The 13770-nt window shown below is 38.9% G+C and overlaps 2 protein-coding genes and 1 long non-coding RNA gene across 3 annotated transcripts; 2 read left to right on the forward strand and 1 right to left on the reverse strand.

Moving 5' to 3' along the window:
- Window positions 1–1539: 1539 nt before the first annotated feature.
- Window positions 1540–2720, reverse strand: LOC106344081. Its single transcript, XR_001270111.1, has 2 exons — window positions 2522–2720; window positions 1540–2452 (listed from the first exon to the last, which is right to left on the reverse strand). It is a non-coding gene; the product is annotated as an uncharacterized LOC106344081 (long non-coding RNA).
- Window positions 2721–3143: 423 nt separating this feature from the next.
- On the forward strand, window positions 3144–4936 carry LOC106319803 (non-specific lipid transfer protein GPI-anchored 2). The gene is made up of 3 exons (XM_013758217.1): window positions 3144–3558; window positions 4406–4480; window positions 4663–4936. The coding sequence occupies exons 1-3, from the start codon at window positions 3195–3197 to the stop codon at window positions 4794–4796; spliced, it is 573 nt and encodes a 190-aa protein (XP_013613671.1). The 5' UTR covers window positions 3144–3194; the 3' UTR covers window positions 4797–4936.
- Window positions 4937–9815: 4879 nt separating this feature from the next.
- On the forward strand, window positions 9816–11095 carry LOC106335758 (uncharacterized protein At3g60930, chloroplastic-like). The gene is made up of 2 exons (XM_013774368.1): window positions 9816–10837; window positions 10940–11095. Exon 1 carries the CDS (start codon window positions 9816–9818, stop codon window positions 10827–10829), a length of 1014 nt encoding a protein of 337 aa, XP_013629822.1. The 3' UTR covers window positions 10830–10837; window positions 10940–11095.
- The last annotated feature ends 2675 nt before the right edge of the window (window positions 11096–13770 follow it).

The raw sequence follows: 13770 nt of genomic DNA on the forward strand, positions 1-13770 counted from the left end.
CACAGACTAATGGGACGGAACTGAGAGTCTCAGTTGGCTTAGTTATTTTTGGGATCAGGCAGATATTAGTATCATTCAGTCTACTTGCCATCGATCCTTCGGAAAGGAATTGATTAACCATATGGGTTAAATCGTCCTTTACAATATCCCAGAATTTCTGATAGAACAGAGCTGTCATCCCATCTGGCCCTGGAGCCGTTTCTGGATGCATACAAAGAGAGCCAATTTCACCTCCCACTCAGTGACTGGGGCTGTAAGATCATCATTTATCGTCTCATTGATTGTTGTTGAAACCTCAGATAACACTTCCTCTATCTCTTCTGGGTTAAGATGACTCAAAAATCTGCCTAAAGTAACTAGTAGCAATGGCTACCAGTCCTTCCTCATCCTCAACAACATTCTCGTTTCCGTCTAGGAGCTGTGTGATTCTACTCCTCTCTCTCCTTTGCTTAGTCAAAGCGTGAAAAAACTTTGTACTTCTGTCGCCTTCTCTTAACCAAAATACTCGACATTTTTGTTTCCAGAACTCCTCCTCTGCCTTAATAGCATCAGAGAGTGTTCCTTTAGAGCATCTGCTATCTTCTCAGTGGTAGCATCATCACTAGAATATAGATCGTCAACCTTCTCTTTAAGCTCCTCCACCAGTTTCTCAGAATTGAAATTATGTTGTCTCCTCCACTGGCTCAAGGCTCTGCGACAACTCGAAATATGCACCATAATATTTGCTTCAGGAGGGAGATCCGAAGACTTCCATCCCTCGAGGATAACTTGCCTCAATTCCTCATTATCTAGCCACCTTTTATCAGATTTTAATGTCTTAGATTTCTTTGTTGGTTTTTTGAGAATATCTGTTAGGACCGACAATGATCTGATCCCCAAAGTCTCATGTATTTTACAGCAGTGTGAGGAAACTTCTCATGCCAATCTTCCATGACAGCATATTTTCGGTAAAAGGAAACTCCAACATGCCACAGTCACTCAACATCTGTTTAAAAGACAAGAACGAACTATCAGAGCGTTGCCTGCCTCCTTTTTCATTGGGCCTTGTTATCTCACTAATATCACCGATCATAAACCATGGTCCAGATCGCGTAGTGGCAAAACGTGTAAGACGTTAGGATCCCCGTAAACAAAAGTCATAAATACTTTTACTCCATCAATGACTGCTTCAACGTCAATCATTCGATTATTTGAAAACAGAACATTAACACGGAGATTGTCCATTAATAACAGAGCTAACCCTCTGCTTTGGCCAATTGGTTCAACAGTGAACAATTGATCATATCCTAGATCAACTTGAAGGTTCTACAACAAAGACTTTCTATTCTTCGTTTCTGAAAGAAATAGTATTTCTAGACGATGTTTCTGATGCATCCTCTTTGAGACGCTGAACTATGAGGTCATTTCCTATCCCTAGACAGTTCCAACTAAGTGGCTTCATAAGTGAAGACAAGATAGTACCTGGTATGTCATGATCCCAAAAAATCCTCAATGGATGAATGGTTCTTCATGTTCTGTGTGTCCATATTTTAAAGTGAATTCAATGAACTTATCTTTATAATATAAACTCATAAACAATGCTTAGTAACACAGATTAGAGCAAGTCTTTCATTTTCTTTTAAGAAAAAGAATTGCCCCAAAGCAGAGCTATATCAAAGGCTAATAACTCGCAAGCTCAATAGCAAAGTAGGTTCTTAATGTTAAGACCAAAGATATGTAGCAAAGGCTAACATATATTATTGAGAACGTAATCTCATCACCACCCCCGTATTAACACAGATGATTCATGTACGAAGGAAGGAGCTTGGTTTCAGTTGAAAGGAGAAGCAATGATCCTCCGATGATGTATCCACAAAGACCGTACGTTAATAAGCACTAGCAAAAATGATCCACCTTAGAATGCTGATTCAGGTCTGGTAATGTGTTACGCTATGACGTTGGCCGTCGTGAGATTGTGAGCAGGGAAACGGATACACCAAGGAGCGATCCCACCGTAATTGAAGCCCGAGACAGAAAACGTAATGATCAAGAGATCAGAACTAGCGGGTTCTTACCAAAACGACTCTCAACCATCATAACGCAAGGACGCCATTTAACAGAAAGCAAGAGACAATGATGAAAACAGAGATGATCGATCTGGTACAAGCGAGTAACAGAGGAGGACAGTGAAGAATAACAGCGTCGGACCGCCGAGTCTCAAAGATCTCAATGGAGATCTACAAAGGATTCGCCATACTCATCGCCATTTGGGTTTAGATCCACCAGATCCACCAAACTTTAGAGCACAACGTATCAAGACCAAAGTATCCTGACACAAGAAGTCTACCGAAACGTTGAATATGCTAAGAGACGCCTTGAGGAGGTGGAGAAACAGCAACTACGATGATAAGTGTTTGAGAAGCAACGGATTTGAATGTCTGTACCGTCAAGGAGAGGAAGCACCGGCTGATTACTACACAAATGGACGTAACGATCAGATGAAGATCGAAATTTCAATGAAAAATCTGATCTGTAAGGTTACCTCCATGATCGCCTAGAATCGCCTTCGGGAGCCCTAGCCGCAATACGTGCTCATTAAACAATACGTCTCATATATTTGGTCTAGGGAGTTATGAACAGAAATCCATATATTTTATCGGTAGGGAAATTTATTTGTTTGATTGTTTCCTTCCCAACCATACATTGAATAGATAAATTAAAAACTCACAGTTTTTGGAGTATACGAGAAGTTGCCCAAAATTAATAAAAGCAATTTTAACAAATTTAGAATTATAAAAAGAGGGTCGGTGGTAGTTATAAACACGCATTAATGGCACCTAACTAAAAACCTACTATAATACGCTTACAAGGTTTGATACACAAATATATGAACAGAAATTCATATATTTTCTGTTCATAAAATATATGAACAGAAATCCATATATTTTATCGGTAGGGAAATTTATTTGTTTGATTGTTTCCTTCCCAACCATACATTGAATAGATAAATTAAAAACTCATAGTTTTTGGAGTATACGAGAAGTTGCTCAAAATTAATAAAAGCAATTTTAACAGATTTAGAATTATAAAAAGAGGGTCGGTGGTAGTTATAAACACGCATTAATGGCACCTAACTAAAAACCTACTATAATATAGCATTGCTCCGCTTACAAGGTTTGATACACAAATCCTCTCTCACACAAACGCGAAGAACAATGACTAACGTTGCAGTAATAGCCGCTATTCTGATTACAGGATTGTTATCAGCTAGCGTGTCAGAACAAATGGCTCCATCTCCTTCCTCAGGACCTTCGGCTGCACCAGACTGCATGACGAATCTGTTGAACATGACCGACTGTCTTTCGTACGTTCAGGTTGGAAACGGTGGTGGTGCGGCCAATCCAGACAAAGCTTGCTGTCCGGAGCTTGCCGGCCTAGTCGATAGCTCGCCACAATGCCTCTGTTACCTGCTCGGCGGAGATATGGCGGCTCAGTATGGAATCAAGATTGATAAGGCAAAGGCTCTCAAGCTTCCCGGAGTTTGTGGCGTCGTTACTCCGGATCCCTCACTTTGTTCACGTAATCTTCAACTTTCACTCTGAATTAAAAAAAAAAAATCCTCTTGCATGCAAAAAAACTTAACCATTTTATTTTCTGATTTTTTTTTTAATTAAGAAGCTAATATGAGTAAATATATAAGTCTAAATTTAAGGAAACTTTTTAAGAAAAGTTTATAAGTTTTTTTAATAAAAATTTTATAAGTTGAAATGTTTGGATCTATACATTTTATGTTTATGTTATAACTAGGCCGGACATTTTATCCGGATCTGAAAACATGAATCAAAAGCGATCCGAAAATACATGTTTTGGTTTGGTTCCAAATCTAAAGTACCGGTTGAGTTATACTTTTGGACCTATAGGTCTTGGTTCGGGTTTCATGTATTCTTTTGGGTCTTCAGTTTGGGTCTAGCGGATCTTTTTGTATCTTAGATATCCGAACCTACCAAAACCCAAAATATACCACAAAATTTTAGGTATTTAAATTATAGCCATGAACCAATCCAGATAGGACAAAAACTGATCTGAACTGAAAATTTCTAAATATCTAATTGGGGCCAAATGCCTAGTATCGGAATGACCCAGACAATATGAGAATCGACCCCAACCTTATACAAAGACCCTACTAGAACTCCAAAAAGGCATTATGTTAATTGATTAATGATTTTGATAGCCAAATTTACAGAAATCAAAATAATGTGGCATGTGTAAACTATATATAGAAAGAGATCTGAGAAATGATAATTTTTTGCTTTTCAAAAAAAAAAGAAATGATAATTTTTTGTATGACTCATTCATTCATACCAAGACATTGGAGTTTACAACGAATGAAATACCAACGCAATTGCCTTTGTTTTGGCGACAATAGTGTTTGGAATTCCAGTTGGAGCACCGGAAGCTATGGGCAAAGAGGAAGCGTCCCCAGCCTTCGCTCCAACTTCAGGTAAATGTTCTACTTCATAGTTTCAGTTTAATGTATGAATATTTTGTTTTTAGATTCTACTGGGTTTCAGTTAGTACGGTTACAGAACAATAAACCCAGTTAATACCAAATCAAGTTAAATTCATATAGCAATTCTTGGGAAAACAATAAACGTCAAAATACTAATGATTTAATTTCGATAGGTGCGGAATCACCCGAAGGATTAGGGTCGGGTCCATCAGCTAGCAGGACGAGCGATGCGCCAAACACACCTTATTCTCTTTTTCTCAGTGTCATAATTATTCCATTAGCCTTTGCATTTCATCTATATTCCTGATTTATTTTTCTTATTAGCGACACCATTATTCGTATTGTATTTTCTTATAAAACGAGTAGTCTTGCTTTTGCAGGTTATTTTCCTGCATTTATTACTTTGTGTTTATGGATTATATATCTTCATTCATCTTACAAAATAAAGGTCGTTGTCTTAAAATTAATCGAATTCGAACCTCTGTTATAATAAAAAAACAAGGTTTTCTCCTAAGTTTTAAAAACACGTATTTTTTATACAAATTTAATGGAATTTTTACAAAAATGACTCAAAAAAAAAATCAAATGTAAAACTAAACCATGATTTTTTGAAACTTTCTTTTTTCCTATTCACCCTATAAATTCGAATTATTCACGAAAATGCCGTTATTTTTGTCTATTTTTTTTCGAAAATGCTAGTTTTACTCAATCATCTTCGTCTTTCTTTTTTTATTTACAATATTACTATTGTGATCAATACATTTACCACTATGAACAACCAATTTCAAGCTCTGAATGCACCTAAAATCAACATATACATATTCATACTCTTATTTTTTACACACAAAAATCATTTCCTTTTCACTTCCTTTTTATTTCATCCCAAAATCCCAAGTTTTTATTTAAAAATTTTAAGCTTATTTGAATTACTTAAGTTCATGATTCTTGGTCAAGAACAAGTGAATAACTTTCATTAAGAAGTGATGTGTGCTTGGAAAATGTAAACATGAATCTCATTGGATCTAACAACGATCTTTTAATTTTTTAAGATCAGTTCACCAAAGAAGACTTTCGTATAAGTCATCTTGTCAGAGAAAACTTATAAGGAAGTCTTATGGTCAATGCATAGGTTAGTTTTGCAATTGACTTTTGGTGTGTTTTTTAGAAAGAACTTTTTTTAACATAAAAATGAGAAGACTTACCGGGAAGTCTTCTCGGATAAACATGTTAGTTTTGCAATTGACCAATTGTGACTTGACATTCTCTAAAATTTCTCTACATAAGACTTCCAGGAAAATCGTCTCAACTGTCAGTGGAAGTCTTATCACTGTCGTTGGAAGTGGTCTTAGGTTACTTTTACAGTTGATAAATAAAATTTAAATATTTAATTTTTATTAGAAGACTTATATGTAAGCCTTCTATGGGAAGACTTATTGGAAGTCATCCCGATTTTTATTCTCATAATTGAGACGACTTCCCTGGAAATTTTCTATATAGAAATAATCTAGAGAAACTAAATTTTCTGACACAATTCGGTTAGTTGCATTTTTTTTGAAAACAAAAGTAAACCAATATTTACAAGGAAAGACTTCGAGAGAATTCTGATCTAGAGTAAACTTTTTTGGAAGTCTTTCTTTGTAAATTTTCAATTGAAAAAATGACCTTAATGGAAGACTTCCTAGAAGTCTTCTACGTCAATGTTTAATATTTCTCTAAAAGTATAAAGATTTTTTAACATTTTCTTTTTAATTCATGTATATTATTCACTATTGGGGCTACTGAATTAAATTGATAACTTAATTGGTGATAATCATGAGGTACTAACATTCATGCTTATTAATGTTTTCAGCTAATCCAAGAAGATTTATTAAGAAGTCTTATGGGAAAAGACTTTCGTGAAAGTCTTCTTTGTTACTTTTTGTAAACTTGTATTTTTAAAAGTGTTAAATAACTTTAATATATTTTTTTAACTTTCAAAAGTGTTAAATAATTTCAAGAATATCAAGTCAAGTGGTTTAATGTGCTGCTTAAATTTTAATTTCTCGCTTTAATTTTCTGCTTAAAATTTAAGTATTTCGAGAAGACTTTTGAAGACTTCCGAGAAGACTTCCGAAGACTTCTAGTTAATGTGTTATATGTTCTTCTCTTATGTAATGTTTGATCTTTGGTGAATTTAACTATGTTTTTTAAAAGTCTTCTCCCTTAGTTTTAGTAAATTTGACTAAATTTTGTGTTATTGTGTTTTGTTATCAAAGTTGTACAGTAAAAACTCTATAGATTATTAATGTTGAGACTATGATATTTTATCAATTTATGGAGTTATTAATTTAAAAAAGCTTTTCTTTTTATAATTTTATGTTGTTATTTATAAAATAAGAAAATATTTTATTTTATATATATACATTAATTAAATTTTAGAAACTTGGCTTTCATCTTGTTTTATTATATTATTTGGTGTATATTTTTATGTTTCATAGAATTTAAATGTGGTTTTCATTATAATTTTTCTAAATATTATCAAAATATACTGAAATTTTATGAAAAATATATGTATTTTCATTGTGAAGATAAAACCAACAATATAATTTTTAGTTTGTACTTATATAAAATATATAGATAGACATATTATTAATTTATGATTTTAATGGGACCATATATTTACATATGACTTTCCAAAAATTAGTGTCATATTATTTTATCGATTTTTGTCATATTTTGAACCGGCCCAACTCGGGATCAAGAAATTTTATTAATTTACAGTGTTTATTAATTTATCGAGTATTAATTCATTGAGTTTCTACTGTATATAACTTTAATAATGTCAAGTAATTTTAGCAAGATACTATTGTAGATATTAACATATTCACCTAATTCTTTTCACTAACATCTCTTCAAATTTACAAAAGAATCCATAACTAAAAGATTACACATACAAACCACAAAACAAACCATAAACAAAACTATTAAACTTGGAGTTAGAGATCATTCCTCCACATAGAAAAGCTTGTACTACATTTAACATACACATCATAAAAATTGATAGTCCTCATGTTCAGGTTTCAGATTTTTGAAGACTTCATGGCCGACTTCCAGGAAGACTTTACATGCATGAAGTCTTCGAGGAAGTCTTTAAGGAAAACTTCGCGTGCATGAAGTTTTCAAAAACCTGAAACCTGAAACTTTCATCAGCTTCAACACACTCAGATATGTTTACCGGATGATCGGACAGCTCCTCCGAACATAATTTGGAAAAAAGTAAGAGCTTTAAGCAACGAGAGGTTACCAAATGAAAAAAAATTAGACATGAAAACTTACCAAAACACTCAGATCTGTTGATATACCCAAATTATCGTAGAGCAATTTTACTCTCTAAAAAAAGAGGTTTAGTTGTAGTACTTAGGGATCAAATCCACAAGGAGCAATGGCACACAACAGATTTAAGTTATCTAAGTCCAATGTTCCACTTGAATTCTGATGTATAGATATCCAGCTTCCACATGTGAGTCTAATAAGTTATCTAAGTCCAATGTTCCACTTGTCGCATGTATCTAGCAACCTAGCTCAAAAAATCAATTCCAGTGAAGAATCCACCGTCGTAGTTGTCTACAATCCAAAGATCAGGGTTTTAGCTAACTACTATACAGTACCAGCACTAACATAAAGCTGGGTAAGCTGGTGCTTTGGGCGCCAACTTAGATTAATATTGTAAGGGCGCCACAATTGTCAAAGTTTGCGTATAGTCTAGTGGTTACTGTGGGAACCAAAATTCGCACTGTCGATTTCCGTTTAAATAAGGAAAGTAGAAGAACCCTAATTTCCAAGAGGTCCCGGATATCTGCTAATACCACACGCCAAGCAATTAGAACACGAAATAAAGACGAGAAAAGATAAGAAATCGAAAAGAGAGTAAAGTAGATCTTATTCCGAATTCGCGTTTGAGCGTTACAACAAGGTCAGATCCTGGGCTACGAAAGCTGTCGGCGAGATTTCTAGTTCTAAAACCCTAAAGCTGCAAAACCTAATTGAGTCGCAGCTCGAATAACAAAAACGGAAAATTGCCTAAATTGCTCTAAGTGCTAAATTTGTTGTTTCTCGAATCCTCCTTTGCCTCTCACCTAAGACTCCTTATATACTTGCTCCTAGGTCGGTTTGCGCCTTTCCCCTCCTGCCCTTAAGCCGTCATAACTCAAAAATGGAGATATTCCAATTTTCCCGATCTTTGTGAATATCTTCGGAAACTTCACATTTATCCGCAGACACTTGACAATTATCTTGCCTTACGAACCAAGCATAAACCTTCATAAGGCTTATGGGTTTTCGGTTATGAAATCGTAAGTGGGCTTCGAGTTACGTTTAAGGTCTCTTTGGGCCGTCTTTGACTCGAAACGTTTATTACGGTTTCTTCGATCAAAACAAACTTCCCGCGGTTTTTATCATAAAGTTTGACTGATGACTTCGAGTGATGAGAAACAAAGAATGGTTCAGCCATGGCCTACGGGAGATAGCATTAAAGAGTAGACGAGAATGCATGGATTCGTGTCGTATCGACGTTTTGGGAAAGTTCAGTCGCTACGTAGCGACCGAGCCGTGTAAGTGCTCGGTCGCTATGTAGCGACCGAGCCGTGTGCATGCTCGGTCGCTACGTAGCGACCGAGCTTGGCTGGAGCTCGGTCGCTACGTAGCGACCGAGCTTGGCTTGTGCGTGGTCCGATGGCCATACTGGAGCTTGTCCGTGTCCGTTGCCTCAGGACAATTGGTATTTAGTAGTTCGATTGAGATTTGAACAAGATTTTACCGCAAGGCTCTTTGTGAAGATTCTTTTTACGAAGAATAACTTTCGTAAAAAATGTTTAGCTGATGTTTATGGAGATTTGGACATTAACTTCGTCGTAACTGTTTTGGACTCCAACAGTTAGCCCCCCAGTCCGTTAGAATCGTGGATTTCCGACGAGATTCTAGCGTTTGGTATGGTGAGTTAGACAAGATTGGCGTATTTGAGCGAAGTTTATATCCAAAAGTCCGCATGCAAATAGTAATTTCCTATGCCTATAAGAAGGAAGGTAACTTTCCTCATCATTTTCACTTACTCATTCTCATAAGAAGTTGTTTGAAAATTTTTTTTCCCTCATCCTCTTTCTCTCTTTCTTCTTGTTTTCTTGAAGTTTACAAGATGTCTAGCAAAAAGAAGACTTCGAAAAGAGGTCCCTCTCGCGGTTCCTCGTCCGAAGGTGTTCATGACGAGATTCTTGTACCGAAGGTCGAGTTCGTGCCTCACTCGATTGATCAAGCCTAAAATGCGGCATGATGGACATCGAGATATGGTTCGATGACTCCTCCTATCGAAAAGTTGTTCCCTGTCATGAGCCAGCGTTCGGTCAAGAGAGGCGCGACGGGCAGGAGCACTGGTGAGTTTCTCAAGACCGCCCGGACGTTCTGTCGTATTCCAGACGCGGTAGAGTTTCGAATTCCTTGTCGTGGGGAAGACGCTGATGATCCTCCGGAGGGCTATTTTACTTGCTACGGGTCGTTCTTGGTGCGCTGTCGTTTGTTGTTTCCGATTCCTGAAATCATCGTCCGTGTGTTGGATCGTTTCGAGGTATCGATAAGCCAGCTGAATCCCACCAGTTTCCAGCATCTCATTGGCATCGTGATCCTGAGCTATGAGCATGGTATCTCCCTTACCATCGACCACTTTGAAGCGCTCTTTAGGCTGCAACTGGTTTCGAAGCAGGATAATTACCAGTTGTCCCCTCGGAACTACATGTCGGTGATCAAGGGGCTTATCTCCAACTCTAACTCGTTGAAGAAGTTCTTCTTTTTCGTCCGTATAAGCGCTGCATCTGTCAAAGAGAGTTGTATCCCACTGTTCCGGAGTAAGCCGAATGACAGTCCCTTCATCAACCCGCTCCCTCCATTCCCTGAAGACGTGGTCGAAATGAGGGTTCTCCTCAGGAACGGTCCGTATTTCTGGACCTCCTTTACGCCGAGGAGAGTTCGCAAAGCTTTGAGGCTCGTGTATCCTGATTTCGAAGTGGGCGTGGGAGAGGATAGTGGTTCTGAGTCCGATGGTCCTGCTCCTTGCGATGTTTCCGCAGAGGAGATGAACGTGAGGTCCTCGAAGGGCAAAGACATTGACCTTGGTGATATAGATTTCTCCGTAGATGATTCTATCCTCCCAGGATGGGACCCGGACCTTACTTATGGTGATGGTAGCGGTACGAGCGAAGCGCCGATCCCAGATTTTGACGATTTCTTTGCCGGTCTACCCTCGAGTTTCGATCCTCCCTCATCAGTGGATGAAATGGGAAGGTCTAAGATAGTCGCGAAGGATTTCGTATAATCAATGGGGTTAGTTGCTCTCTTGTTTTAGAAATTTTGCGGATTTGATCATGCGCTTTTTCCTTTTTTATTTTTTTTATTTTTTTTTTAACGCGTTGGTCATTTTTGCAGGGTCTGAACTTGCTCGGCTCAGCTCTTGAGGCGAGCCACAGGGATGCCATGGTTTATCGCTTCAAGGCGGAGAAAGCTAAAAAGGACCTTGCGTGTATGCAGAACGAAGTTTTAGAGCGAGATTCGAAGCTTGCCAAGGATTACGACAGGGCCATCCGTCGAGCGGAGAGGAAATGTAGAGAGAGATTGTCGAGGTGATGAGAAACCGTGCTTCGCAGTTCAAGACCGAGTATGGCAACCTTAAGGAGGCTTATTCCTTGGTGGGCGATTTTCGTGAGTGTCGTGGTTCAGTCGGTACCCTATGGAAGACGCAGATGGATGACTTTGATTTCGGGGATGAGATGGCGACCATGAAAGATGGCATGGATGATCATGCCCATGCCGAGGAGCTTATTCCCCCGATCGACAAGAGGATTCAGGGATTCTGGGATCCCATCCCGGTTTCTCCCGACACGGAGGAGATCGCGACCGAGGTTGCTGGTGATGACGAGGAAGTGGACTATCGCGGGGACGCATTCGGAGCCTCTATGTCTGGGAATTTTAACTTTGATATGTGAGGATCGAAGTTGGCGTTTGTCGGGAAGCGGTTTCCCCTTATCTTGTGTTTATGGCCGAGTGTGGCCTTTATTATCTGTATCTGGCCGAGTGTGGCCTTTATTCTGAGACTTTGTGTGGGCCTTTTTGGCCGCTTTGTTTTTATCGGGACTGGCCGTTGGTGGCTTTGAATCCCTAACGCTCTGCGGTTTTATATATATGACGAATATTTATCGAAATACCTTCTTCTGAGTATGTATGAAATAAGTATGAGTTGTCAACTCATAATTACTTCTAACGAGACGTTCAATCTGATTGTTAGCTTGAGATGTGAATTTTCGTAAAAGTCGCTTATTTACTTTTACGAAGTTTTCGTGAACGTTAAGATATGGACGGAGAGACATGGTTTAAGATCTCATATCACTTTTAGATATCATGTCTTGAGATGTTAGAGAACAGTGTGTTGGGTTTAAGGCAAGACCTAAGTTTACTTTTGGTTTTAAGGTTTTATGCGGTGACTAGCAGGCTATCGATTTTCCTGCTGCGATTTTACCCTGATTCGTACCGATTTAAAGTCCGCGATCGGTTCTCGGCTTATATGACTTGTACGGCATGAATCGAGTATCTCTCCATAGACAATTTTTAAGCCAACTGGAAGTGCTTGACCAAAATTTTGGATTTTTTATGTAGCGTGCTTTTTTCCTTGTGTCGGATGTTTGAGGATCATAATGAACATGGTGCGTTTGTTTAAGACGGCTGATGTGTTTGTCGGGGCCAATCGACGAGCAGGATGTAAATATTCGTTGAAATTTTTTTCTCGCGTTTGGACAGTTGTTCGTATAGTTTCGATTCTAACTTTGGCGACGTTTCGCTGTTATTTCGAAGACTATACATTCGTTTTAAGTTCTGAAAGGTTTGCGAATGTTTTGCGATTTGGACCAGATACGGCCGTTGACAAGAATTTAATGTTTGTAGAGATTTTTGCGTAGCTGAAGCGTAAGAGTTCATAACATGCATAGTGTAGTAAAAGTTTTAAAAAGTTAGAGTACAATAATGCATGTTTTAAAACGTGGGAGTATACGAGTATACATACCCACTCCCTCCCTTTTTAGAGAGGGGGATAGCTGAACTCGTCTTTCGACGAGCTGCCTACGTACCCCCTTCAAGGATCAAGCCATCTCGAAGTTCTATTTCATGCCGCGAGTGTTTTTACTCTGCGGTTGGTGCTGTGTTGACCACCTTAATCGTCGCGACTGTGGCTGGGTCGATATCTTTGTCCGGGTTTTTCTTTTCCGGTTGAGTGGTAGCGTTGACTTCGGAATCAGGCTGAGTTTCAATGTCCGAGGTGTTTGCTTCAGCAGACAAAGTCGGGTCGTCTTTCTTCAAAGTGTTTTCGGCCGAGGGCTGAGCTAAGTTCGTGCGTTTGCGAGTCGCCATTGAGGTAGTTGTGATCTGTCTTAACTTATACTCTGCGAGAAATCAAAGTCGCGACTGTTTCTGACAACCCCAGATGGCTGCATCCCCGCTCTGGGTCGGGAATTTGATGCCCAGGTTGTATGTAGACGGAACTGCTTTCATGGCATTCAGCAATGGGGTTCCCATGATCATATTATAGATGGCGGGATGAGCGACTACCGCGAAGTTTACGATCTTGGTAACTTCCTTGGCCATGACCGGTAGCTGGATCGATCTGAGAGTCATTGACGTATCGCCTGAGAAACTCGTCAATGGTCTCGGTGTTGGGGTAACTTCACCGAGTTTGATGTTCATCCTCTTGAGAGTATCGCGAAAGATAACATTAACCGTGCTCCCCGTGTCGATGAGAACTTTTGCGACCTCTAGGTCTCGTGTGACGAGCGGATCGCAGTGGGGTGGATTGATTCCGCCGGCTTCCTCTTCCGTTAAAGTTATCGAGTCGCTTTGATCATCTCGGGGAGGAGACAATGTGGGCCAATTTGCACTTCACTCGGCTTTTCGCTGGTAGGCCTTGATGGCCGAGATTGTGTTGTTGCAGTACTGTGATCCTCCGATGATCATGTTCACTCTGCGACGATTGTTATCGTTTCCTTTGTCGTCCGATCTCCTTCCGTGTTTATCCCCTGCTTGACTTCTCCGAGGAGAATTTTCCGCAGGGGGGATTTTTGTCGGTTTTTAGAGGACTATCGGTCTCAAGGATGAGATCATTGATGCTGGTTATTTCGGAGAGTTCTCCGGCTAGTAGCTTTGCTCACAAGACTTTGCAGTTGGTCGTCGAGTGCCCTCGGGTTTGGTGGAACTCACAGAAGGTGTTTTCGTCG

The sequence above is a fragment of the Brassica oleracea genome, chromosome C1 (assembly GCF_000695525.1).
Source record: "Brassica oleracea var. oleracea cultivar TO1000 chromosome C1, BOL, whole genome shotgun sequence".
NCBI lineage: Eukaryota > Viridiplantae > Streptophyta > Magnoliopsida > Brassicales > Brassicaceae > Brassica > Brassica oleracea.

Bases quoted from the DNA above. Each gene is read 5' to 3' on its own strand.
- LOC106335758 (XM_013774368.1), top strand. From the start codon at position 9,816: ATGACTCCTCCTATCGAAAAGTTGTTCCCTGTCATGAGCCAGCGTTCG.
- LOC106319803 (XM_013758217.1), top strand. From the start codon at position 3,195: ATGACTAACGTTGCAGTAATAGCCGCTATTCTGATTACAGGATTGTTA. The intron at 3,559-4,405 runs GTAATCTTCAAC...TGGCGACAATAG, and splicing joins GGATCCCTCACTTTGTTCAC to TGTTTGGAATTCCAGTTGGA. The intron at 4,481-4,662 runs GTAAATGTTCTA...TAATTTCGATAG, and splicing joins AGCCTTCGCTCCAACTTCAG to GTGCGGAATCACCCGAAGGA.